Here is a 12495-nt window from a genome sequence, read left to right on the forward strand (position 1 = left end):
GAAATAATCTCAGACAAATCATTTAAATTCTCTTTAGCCTGTTTCCTCACTTATGAAAAGTAAATTATATTAATAACTCGTCAGTTATTGGGAAGACTAAATGAGAACACCTGTATGAAAATACCTGGCACGGAGCAAGTGTTCAATAAATGTAACTGGATGATTATGAGTTAAAAGAGAGATACTTAAGTCAGACTGAAGAGCAGATGTAACATTCTAAAAGACCAGAGACTATTTGTCTAATGTATAAAATAATTGTGATATATTTGGGTTACATTGAAAAGAATTCTATTTTAAAGAAATCTTCTAATTTTACGGTTCATGAAGTGAAAAGTTGTCTGTCTTTTGCAGAAAAGCTAAAACCACTTCAATTCTATCATCTCCTTAGTTTTCTTTTTAAATAATTTTTTATTTTTTCAATTACAGTTGACATACAATACTACTCTGCTATCTTGACTGGAAGCCCATCTCTTTAGTTTTTACAAGGGCAGGGAACTGGGAGAAAACTGGACCATGCAACAGTGGTTCCTCAATTCGGTACATCATCAGGGCCACTCAGAGAACTGTTTGAAAAGACAAATTCCCGAGTTCAACCCCAAACCACTGACTCAGAATCTGAGGTGGGATCCAGAAACCTGCAATAGAAAGCAGTGCTCCAGACGACTGCATTCATTTTCTTGGAATGCTCACCTTGATGAAAGGAAAATCAGTGTGACCCGATTTGTTCTTACATAAGGTCAATACAGAAGGGAGTTTAATAACCACATTATGGTATTACATTATGAGTAAGACTTGATCTTGGTCTTTACTGGACACGAAACTCAAGGAGGGTGAGAAGAGGAGGGAGAGCCACTCTCAGACGTGTATAGAGACCATTTTATGTTCAAAAGAAATGGCAGGAATGTTGTTAGTCTCCCCTTTTTTAGGATAGAAGCCCAGCACAGAGCAGTCCCTTTCATGCTTAGTGCTTCCAGGTCGCTACGTAAAAGGAAAAAGGGACTAAGGTAACAATATTCTAAAAAGGAGAGAGAAAAAAATTAGGAAAAAAATATAAGTCTAAAATGATAAACAAAAAATACAGGGAAAAAGTAAAAAACAAAACAAAACAAAAGGCCATTTGTACAATTATGGTAGTTACAAGTTAGCAGCAGATAATCTGAAGAGGCTAAACTGTTGGGAGTTTAATAACAACATTAAACCCTTAGACCAGGCCAGGCCTGAGAGCACCTCAACTTTCCCAATAAGAACGTGACAGGCTCAGGCTCCTACCAGTGTTTGTCTGGATCTAGGTGCACGCTCTACACATACTGAGGGAAGCAGAGAGAAATCAATCAGAAAACAAGCACACAGTGGCTCATCACTGGACCTTCATAAAAGCCCGGTAGTTCCACTGCATTCTTCACCTTCTGAGAAAGATTCAGAAATGGAATCACAATGAGATCATTTGAGGAACTTTATTTTAAATACCACAAATCAGAATATTTAACTCTGCTTGAATGACAATGAAATCACTGTAGGTGACAGCCAAGAAGAAAGCTCCTGAAAAACTATTAAAAATTTAGTGAGACCAATTTACATATTAATGAACTTACTGATAAGAAGTACTAAAGTTGAGGTCTTCAGATCGGGGTTCTGTAGCTCTAAGAATGCAGAGTATGGAATAATATTGTAGGCTAAAACATGTTAACTATTCCAACAAAGTAACCAGGACTTCCATCCTTAACTTAGCTCCTCTGTAGCATTTTGGCATAAAAGTTGACCTTGCAAGAGTCTGTAGAGAACTGCTCTCCAAAGAAGAAGGTTTACTTGAAGCAGCATCGGGACCATCATTCAGGGCTCCAAAGACCATCCTTCTCTGCTGGCCTCCCTTCCATTCAGCAAATACGGTATTCACGTGCCTAGTACATGCCAGATAGACTTTCAGATACACCAGTGACCAAAATGTGAAGATCCCGGCCCTCCGGGAGCTTACATTATCTGGGGGAATAACAATAATTACACACTATGCCAGGTGATAAATGCCGTGGGGTAAAAAATACAGTTGAATGAGGGGGACCGGGAACGCTGAAATTTAAAGCAGGAGGTCGCTGAGAGAGAGGCTTCTTCATCTGCTCCTGTGAGTGAATACTTGAAGGCTGTGCAGGAGGGAGGTGTGACGGGACTGAGGGAGCCCTGGACAAAAGGAGAAGCCCGTGTGGAGGCCCTAAGGGTGGGAGAGTGCTATGTCTGGGGGAATTAGCTATTGATGTGCTTCTTAAACTTGGGCCGACATCAGAAATCATCCAGGTGCTGGGGGGTGTTAAAGCACAGACCCAGGTCCCCGTCCCAGAGTTTCTAATTCAGGAGGTCTGGGCCGGGGCCTGAGAATTTGCATTTCTAACAAGTTCCTATGGGATGCTGATGCTGTTCGTACAAGGTCCACAGTTTAAAATCAATGATCTACTTCGTAATTTTAAAAAACTGAGTTACTAAATTAAACAGTGGACCACTACATCAATTTAATAGGTCTGACGGGCAACTGAAAAAGAAAAGAAATAGACTAGGAAATACCAGAGTCTATCACATTTACTAAGGGTACATGAAACTTTTATGTTTTATGAAATTTTTACTTCAGTTATATATAAATGTGTGTAAAATGTATGTTTTTTACTGTGGGTGGTGATCAAAAAAGTTTGAAAAGCACTAGTCTAATGACTTTAGTGTATTATTACAGAACCAAAACCACATTAATTTGGTGGCGGGAATTACAAGAGTTCTATTGTTTCAGTTGGACACGAAGCTGAACTTGTCTTGGGTCACCTTTCCCACTCACAAATTTCCTCTGCCTGGACTTCTCCTTTCATCCCCGACGAGGGAGACCTTATCACCCCTTCAAGATAGGGAAGACCGAGCTCAGGTTTCTCCTTAAAATCTCCCTCATGATGCCTCCTTCCTTCCTCTGACCTCCTCCAAAACTTAACTTCTACGCTGCTGACATGCAGTATAAACTGCCCTGCTTGTTAGCCATCTCTGCAAGTGTGCACCTTTTCTCTCCTGAAAGGTGATTCATCTTTTGAGGGCAGAGTTCGAGTCTTAGACACCTGTGCTTCCCCAACGATGCCCTAGCAATGTGGGGTTCAAAGTGGACTAGCTGTGGACGGAATAGAGTCAGACCACTTTTCAAAATTAGAATGTATTATTTGGATGTTATATGTAAGATATATATATATACATATAATATACGATGATGGTGATGATGGTGATGGAAATTAAGTAAAGGAACAGGTGAATGAGTAAATTCTGAGATGCAAATTTGGGGACAGAGGTATATACATGGGTGGTAGACACAGGGCAAAAGACAAGGAAACCAGTTGGCTAGGAGAGCTTATTGGTGAGAGAGAGCACAGCCCCAATCCTCCCATTCTCCACCCGAGCCTGGACTCAGGGGTCCTTGGTACAGATGTCGTGGAGAAGGACAGTTGAAAGAACAAAGGAGAAATCAACATTGTGCTGTGCTGAGAGGAAGGAGAGACATAAGGAATCAAGAGGCTGAGTGGAGAAGTTAATTCACACAATGAATATGAACTGAGTAAGTTTGGTTCCAGGCGCTGAGCAAGGTGCTGTGGGACGCTTTTTTGCTACAATGGAGACATGCAAGGCAGCATGGGGATGTGGAGAAAGAACCAGTCAAGTCTGCCCACGTGAATGAGGGTGGGCTGCGTAGAAAGGGGAAAGCCTGTGATGTGCCTTGAAGCACAAGCAGTTCATCTGACCGACAAGACACGAAGCTGTGAGAAGCTGGAAGGGAGGGAGGAAGATGGCAGGAGCAGCATGTAGTAAGGCACAGGCGTCTAAGAATATAGTCCAGCAGTTTGGAGCCCAGGCTCCGTAGGGAGGAAAAAGAACCAAAGATAAGTTAGGAGCCAGGCTAGGAAGCGCCTTGTGTGTGGGATCAGAGAAGGTGTACAGCAAAGATACCGCCGGCTGGTGGGCTAAGGATGCTATGGGAGAAAAAAGAATGTGGAAGTAGGGACCCCGGTGAGGAAGCTGTGGTTATAGATGTGGAGGCGCAAAATGGGACAGTGGTTATGTGCAGGGAAAGGACAGATTTGGGAAATCATTAGAACTCATAGAACTTAGGGTCTAACTTTGGTATTTTTGAATTAGAGAGAGGATGCTGGTTAGACATGTTTCCACGGGTAGAAATACAAGAGGAGGGCAGATGTGTAAGGACCGTGGGCATACTGAGTGCCAGTTCCCAGGGGCACTTTGTAGTGGGGCCATTCCACAGCAGGTGGGCACAGCACAGTGGCACTCAGGCATCTGCTCTGGAGACAGAGAACTGATAGAGAAATGAAAGACATTTGGGGCGGGGACAGGGAGAGGCTCCCAGGAGGAGAAAGGGGGGATTTTTTTTAAAGCAAGTCAATATTAAGAAGCTATGAAAAAAATTCTTGAGATTTCAGTTAACTTTCTTTCTATTTTTCTCTTTATAACTAACAACAGTGAAAGTATTCTAAAATGTGGATATAAAATAAAGGCTTTAAAAATCATTTAGGGTTAAACTCATTATCCCCTTTTAATTCCTACGATTTATCAAGTGTCTTAAGTGAATGAAATGAAAAGTTCGGCTAATGTCAGTAACTTATATTATTCCATAGTTTCCAATTTACACTAAAAGAGAAGTTATCTTCTGGTTAATTCTCCTCCAGAAAGCATGACCTAATTTTTAAACACTAGATATGGCAAAATTCTTAATCCTTATATTATAAATAATTCACTAAACCGAAGAAAAGAGAGAACCTGGAAACTTTACATACTCAAGTGTGAGGTGGCGTGGTAGTGGTATGAGACCCAGACCTGATGAATTCTGACCCAAGTTGCTCGCTAGTAAGCGAATGGGAGCTAGGAGCTTGCTTGCCCTGTGGATGCAGACAGGAGAACTCTGAGCTGTGTCTTCTAACTCGGCTCCTGGAGGATACACTAACTTTATTTATTTCCTTCCAAACCCAAAAGGAGAAATAAGCAACTTAGGATTTCATGGCCTGTTCGTTAAGTCTCTGTTTATGCAGGACGGTCTGAAAAAACTAATTACCTGGTATTGCCTTTCCCAGACTTTACAGAATACCAGTAAGAGGAGGATGTTTAGAATGACATTAATACTATTTACTCTGAACAGCCAAGTTGTTTAACTATATAGACAGATTTATCCAAAGAGCATATATTCCCACACAGGATATTACACAAATATTTTAGAAGGCTATGTCAAATAACATTTGATTGAAAAATATTTTATTTGGTTGAAAGTCAATTACTAATGCTATGGGCTTCTAGATCTTAATGTTTACTTGCCCAAAATTGGAAGAATAAGTCTACAAATTTGGCTTTAGTTCTATAAGGCAAGGGAAACTTCAAAAACTTTTGGCTTATCTTCTTCAGTTGACATTAGCTGGTTAATTTCTCATGAGTAAGGGACATTGTGCCCCTCTTAACAACCCAAAAGGTGCCTGGAAAAACCTCTGAATTTTCTCAATGTGTAATTTATACTTTAAGGAAGAACAAATCAGTAAGTGTACACAATTCCACACTTTCGGAAAGAGCAGACTAAAACAGTATTTCCAATTTGAAACCGGCGCTTTTACACCAACCTCGCGTACGAAGCTATTATTACGTACCCGACAATTATTTTATCAGTATATATTAGTGAACCACCCAAAAGACTATAACGTGCTGTCATGTGGTATAGTACAAATATTATTCCACACACAGCTTGAATTTTCAATCAACTTTGAATACCGCAGAATTCTGTGAATTAAACTCTAGAGGTTTTAAGTGATTCGTTTTATTATAAACACTCAATCCAAAAAGATGATTAAAATAATTGAGATAAGCCTTGAATATAAAGATAAACAGCCTTTTTTCCCTAGTAACATCAGTGGTAATAACGTGCTATCATTTAAACCAACTGAGGATGACTCATCATCTGGGAATAAATATAATTTTAGTTTCTTTTCTAGCTCTGAGGGTGGCTTTTTTTTTTTTTTAAACTGAATCATCCATCCCCTATCATCTGTCCCTCTTGCAACCATAGAGTGACATGGTAAGCAGGAGTCAGGAGTATAGTTCCTTGTTATGTTTCGGAACAAAATTAACCGGCCCTCTTGGCCTCAATAGGATCTTGCTCTAAATAAGAGTTAACTGGTCTGGGAGCTCCCACAGATCAATTAATCTCTCTCTTTATGCAGCCATAATCCTGAAAAAAAAAACAGTTATATTTTCATTTATATGCTACTATCTCAAATACAGAGGACACTTTCTTCCTGAACACAGTATAATAAATGAACAACACATTAACATTCAAACATATAGCCTGTACACTGTCCTTCATTTTGCTTTAGGGTAAGTATTATAGTGAACCTACAAAATTAACTTTCAGTACCTGCTATGGCGCATGGATGGGCCCTTGTGCCAAAAGTGTTCACCAAAGGATTAGAAAATAAAGTCTGGGATTGAACTAAGCAGAAAAAAATGAACTAAAGATACAATTAATGAGAGAGAAGCCAAAAGAAAGGGGCTAAGGTTTATTACAGGGGAGGGACAGACATTAAAAAAAAAGGATCTGGGTATGACAGCAGAGTGAGAAAGCATTAGCTGTCCATGGTAATTCCCTGAATTAAATTCCTTTGTTTGAAACCAGGGGTTTAGTTTCCCCGACAGGTTTGGCAGCGAAAACAGAAGGATTTCATATGGAAAAGGATTTCATATGGGGGGCTGGCCTGGTGGCTCAGGTGGTTGGAACACTGTGCTCCTAACGCCGAGGTTGCTGGTTCGATTCCCACATGGGCCAGTTAGCTCTGCCCTCTACAGCTAAGATTGTGAGCAATGGCTCTCCCTGAAGCTGGGCTGCTGCTGTGCACAACTAGACTGAGAAATAATGGCTTGAACTGGGGTCAGGTGGGGTGGGGAGGGGGGGTTGGGCGGGGAAGGTGGAAGAAGGGGGGGAAAAAGGATTTCATATGGAAAATAAAGCCTTATGCAACTATAGGAAAGGGTAAGGTTGGCACGTCAGGGAAGGTGCAACAGAGCAGTCTCAGCTCTGGAGTGGATGGTTCTCAACAGCTCACTGCAAGTAGCTGCAAACCTCAGTGTCTCTGGGAAGCCCTCCATGACCTCTGCCATCATCTGCAGCACCAAGCTAGGTGGAGGGCAGGCTCTTCCTCTGGAGAAAAATGGCTTCTTCTCTTCAACCTTCCAAAACTCATGCAAGTGCCTTTCTTTGGCAGGCTTTAACTCAGAATTACACGAGGAGGATTCTGGGAAATGCATTTGGGCTTCTCTGTGGTGTAGAAGAGACCAGAAGGGAGTGAAAGTGGTGGAGAGTTGAGAACAGGTATTGCAGGAAAAAGGCAGTTCTCGGATTTGTTTGCACAGGACAATCAATGATTGGTCAAGACTATTTTTTGTTTTTTAGTTTTCCACCCCTCCTGAACCATATTTTTTTCTTGTTATGAGCCATATCCCACTTTCAGCAATTTGTCTCTTCTGGCATACAGAGCTGACTATGGCCATCTGCTATTATGAACTGAAAGGTGAGCTCTCTGTCATAGATGAACTTTTTCATTAACAAAACACAGATTAATATGTTTTCCTTATTGTTTCTTACATCTTCTGAGAAGAAAAACTGTTATCAAAAGTTTATGAAGTTTTCTACTTCGTGGAGCACAATAATTTTATATATGCGTAGATAGCATTAGACTCTTAGGAATGGGAAGGTTCTTAAAAAGTCACATAGTTGGATTTCCCAACCAGTGTTTGAGTCTTTACAATTGGAATGGCAAACAACCTCACACATGTGTTCCTTACTTTTTGCTCTTGTTGCCAATGGCAGGTACTGTTAATCGCAGCACTATTCCTGCTGCACCTGAACTCGGCCTTGGAGTCCTTCCCCATTCACTGCTCTAGTGAGCTAGTACTGCTAGATAAGAGCTGCATCCAAGATGGAACGTATCTGCATCCCTGCCAAGTGACCATTAGCCTGTTCCCTTAACAGCTCTATCCGGTGAGAATGAATGCATCACTTCCCAAAAGTTGCCTATTCCATTTCTAAATAATTCCTCCTGTTATTAGAAAGTTCTTCCTTACATGGGACTGAAATGCAGGTCCCTGTAATGTAGCTTCTCCCCATTGGTCCTGTTCCTCAGACCACAAAGAACATGTCCAAATATGCTTTCATAAACAATTCGTCCAGTACTTGAAGACCAGTCTCTGCTGCTCGGATCTTGTCTTCTTAAGGTTAATAACAAGAGTGTGCGTTCCTCTAATCACTCCCTGTGTTCTTTCTCGATTTTGCTGATTCTCTGAAAGTTTTCCAGATTGTCTTAGGGTGTGGCATCTGGAAGTTTATTCTGAATTGTTTAGGATAGACAGCCTCTCTACAGTAGTACGTAACACACTGACCCACAAGCACTGTTGAGCCACACAGCATTCAGTGCAGTGGAGCCAGGCTTCCAACCATGAGACTCCGACAACCAACCTCTGAAAGTTGTCCCTGAGACCACACAGACCAAGTCTAAGTCCACTTCCATAAACAACTCTTCTCATGCTTGCAGACCGGTCCTCTCACCAGTCCATCAGAAGGCATGTTCTGGCCACCATGCCCCCGAGCTTTTGTAATCAATGTAGACCTCTGCGGCCTCCGAAGAGGCCTAGAAGCTCTCCTCTGCTCACCAGACCATTTATTGGATGAATTCTATGGGTACTCCCACCTCACCACCATGGTCCAAGGAAAGCAATACTCTTCTAATCGGTCTCTGCTTTCATTGCCTCCCCCCGTCAGCCTACTCTCCACACAGCAGCCAGAATGGTCCTATGAAAACAGACCACATCATGACATGTCTCAACATCTCACTGCACCCTTCGCCCCCAATCGTCCTTGTTCACCCCCTACTCCTCTCCCTGTTGTTCCCAAGGCTCTAGCTACTTTGGTCTCCTTGTTATTTCTTTAACATGCCCGGCATCCTCCTGGCTTTGGACCTTTTCAGTCGCTGTTCTTACTGCTGGCAACTCTCCTCTGAATCACTATGCTTAACTCCTTTTCATCTTTGCTAAATGTTGCACAGACCATTCTTTGTAATTCTACAACTTTCTCCCACTCCCCCCTCACCGCTACTCCCAAACCCCTCAACCTACTCTTTTATTTTCCAGAGCACTTCCTGCCTTTTAGTACTAGATCTCTGTTATTTCTATTACGCTCATTGTTCAGTGTCAGGCTCCTCCTGTGAGATTGGCAGCCCTGTGAGGGCAGGGAGCCCTGTGAGGGCGGGGAGCCCTGTGAGGGCAGGGAGCCCTGTGAGGGCAGGGAGCCCTGTGAGATTGGCAGCCCTGTGAGGGCAGGGAGCCCTGTGAGGGCAGGGAGCCCTGTGAGATTGGCAGCCCTGTGAGGGCAGGGAGCCCTGTGAGGGCAGGGAGCCCTGTGAGGGCAGGGAGCCCTGTGAGATTGGCAGCCCTGTGAGATTGGTAGCCCTCTGAGGGCAGGGAGCTTTGACCACTGATGTGCCCAAGCACCTGGAACAATGGCTGTCACAGAGCGAATAGTTGATAAAGACTTACTGTTGATGGAACCCTGTGGCAAGCTTAAACTTAACATGTCATATGTCCTCATCGCTGGCCCTTGCTCAAACATAAGCCCCTCCACCAGCCATCTTCTCCACACTTTTGTCCCCATACGGCTTCGTGCTTTCTCTCCCCTGGTCCAACACCCTGTTCTTCCCTCACTGCCATATCCCACAATGACTTTTTGAACCCTTATTTCAGAGCTATTAAGTATCCCTACATTCTCTGTCCCTGCACTGAATCTTTGCTCCTTACTTCTTTCATTGAGATCTGGCTCTCCCCTCAGGCCTCCAATTCCCCAGAAGCCTTTGGAAATAGAGGTTGCTTTATTCTTTGTTTCTTGGCAGTTATTCCTCTCATCCTCTACCCTTAAGCAAAAGCTCTGCTCATAGGAAGGTGGTACCAGTTGCTTCTTGTCTGTGTAGCTGCCGTACTGACTTCTAGGCCACTCTCCCATTTACTGCAGCATTTGGCTCAGTCTTTCTCTGCACCTCATGGCTTCTCAACCTGAGTGACTATGATGTCTGTGTGAAGGACCCATCCTTGGCTTCCAGTTGGTCACCTGGCTTAATCACACCGACATGCACTCACAGCCACATCACTTCAGTGTCCCACTCACGGCCCAATCCAGACCATGTTATCACCGAGGTCTGTCCCACTTCTGACTTCTCCAGACTAAACATACCGCTCTCTCACCACAATCTCCATTCCTTCCACTATGCCGGTTTTCTGATCTCATTAAAATCCCCCTTCCCCTGATTCCTCTGCACGATCCTTTCTTTTTTTACAGCCAAGCTGCTGATAGTTCTACTTCTTTCTTGGCTTAGCTTAGACGCCAAGATCCATTACTTCTGGTGAGCAGCCACTTGAATCTTTATGGATTTTTGTACTGGTTCACCTGGTATAGGTTCAAGTAAATTTGAAACAGTGCAAAATAGAGACCACCCCAAAACATGCTTAATGTAAGGATGGAAATAATATCAATTCCTTACTTTTTTTTTTGGCATTAACTTATATATTTGCTCATTGTCAGGAATAAAGTCAAAGCTGGAGTGTCCAGTGAACTGTAATCAGTTTCGATGCTACTGCCACGTGGTGGTGCCATTTTAGCCAACAGACAGAAGCTCTGCGTGAGTCTCCTGCTGTTTACATATGGTGGAACTTCTCTAAGTGGTTATGACTAATGTGCTGTTGTTTTATAAATTCTGTTATTATAACTGAAAATATTTTCATGTCCTACAACAATATCTCTCAAACGTTCATTACGCTGTGGTTGTAGTGATAGTGCTGAAAAACACAGCCCCTCCCCCCAAACAGTAACTTTGGAACAGAAGTTAATTGTGATAAAACATTACGAAGAAGGCCAAACATCCACTATGACGCTCTGTGCTGTTAGTTTAGGACCAAGCACTTTAAAACATTTAGAAGGTAATGTAGGAAAAAATTAAAATGGAGTATTAAAGTAAAAATATGCGACGATGTTGTATAGTCATGCATCCCCCCAAACCATGACCTTTACATTTTTTCCTATGGGACAATTAGTCTTGAAGTATGACTTTTACATCATAAGATCACGTTAGGAACACATCTAAAACACAAATGTAACTGCCTTCTTAAAATACAATATTTCCCATACCTCTTTCACAAAACGCTTCTCTTTCCATAGATATACCCAAGCATCCAGTAAACAGTGCGGTGATGACGAGCATGCCTTTGGAGCCAGACTGCCTGGGTAGTAATCTCCCAGTTCTATCACTGTCTGGCTTTGGGTAAGTTACTTACCGTCTCTGCATCAGTTTCCTCATCTGAAAAGTTAGGATGATAACACTACTTACCTTAAAGCGCTGCTGTGAGGAGCAAATGAGTTAGTATGTGAAAGAACCCCACACAGCATTGCGTAAACACTACATAAGTGTAGGCCACGGTTGTAGTTGTCATCAGCACCACCTCCACCTTCCCATCAACCCTTGATGACACTTACGAAGATGAACTGACTTCACTGGGTTAACAAAATGAGGTGCCTCTTTACATAAATCACTCCTAGTATAGGTAGTAACCTAGTATAGGTTACTCACAGGATATGCAGGGATATGAAGATATTAGTTCTTTTTTCTGCTGTTTACTTTTGAGAACACTGTGAGAATCCCTCTTCATCACAGTTCTGTGTATCACAATACAGTAGAACAGGGAATATTTAAAGAGCCTTTTCTAGCACAAGTACTAGGTAAGTAGTACGATTCTGAATTGAGCCTGCTCAGACACTAATATTTATACCAACTGATCCAACAGTATGTTTCGTTTTCCAGTCTTACCTTCAGCCTGTCTTTGGGCAGTGCAACAACTCCCTGCTTGATGATTTCCAGGACCCGTTCCACTGACAGCTCAGCTCCAGCTTGTAGCAACCGCGAGTTAAAGAAGTTGATCACCTGGAATATAAAGCGTCATTTTTTAAACAAGTAGATGTATGAGATGTATTTTCAGTAGATGCCTTTCTCACATGGTAGTCAAACTATCATAATTCCACTTCTTAGACTGAGTGACCTGGCTTTTAATTCTCTCCTACAATGTAGCCCTCTCTACAAAGGGTTTGAAGGCTGAATCAGAGCCACCCCCTGAATAGTCTAGGCTGATTATCCATTCTGTGAACTAAATAGTCTCCTGAATTCTGCTCTCTCTTGTGCTGCCTCAATGGGCATGTATATTTCACTTAGAGAACAGTACCCATCAGAAGGTGGGAAGAGAAATCTAAAGCTTAATACTAACTCTTAAAAAAAAAAAAAAAAAAAGCTTAATAAGAATTTGAAGCTAATGGCTAAAATGATGTTTTGGACATTATTTATTAATTTAATTTTTCCACAACACTCTTATCCTTGGTCACCAGGAACAATCAACAGCAAGCGATAA

General features: G+C 42.2%; 1 protein-coding gene across 4 annotated transcripts in view; it reads right to left on the reverse strand.

Annotated features, from left to right (window-relative positions):
- Nucleotides 1-12495, reverse strand: part of DYM (dymeclin) — a 269717-nt gene that overhangs the window by 40286 nt on the left and 216936 nt on the right. For all 4 annotated transcript variants that reach the window (XM_019721433.3, XM_074340000.2, XM_019721409.3 and 1 more), the window contains one exon: nucleotides 11904-12017. In XM_019721433.3, the coding sequence (XP_019576992.1) occupies nucleotides 11904-12017 (114 nt within the window). The remainder of the gene's footprint in view (nucleotides 1-11903; nucleotides 12018-12495) is intronic.

Source organism: Rhinolophus sinicus, chromosome 4, assembly GCF_057876585.1.
Source record: "Rhinolophus sinicus isolate RSI-liver-muscle chromosome 4, RSI-T2T, whole genome shotgun sequence".
Lineage (NCBI taxonomy): Eukaryota > Metazoa > Chordata > Mammalia > Chiroptera > Rhinolophidae > Rhinolophus > Rhinolophus sinicus.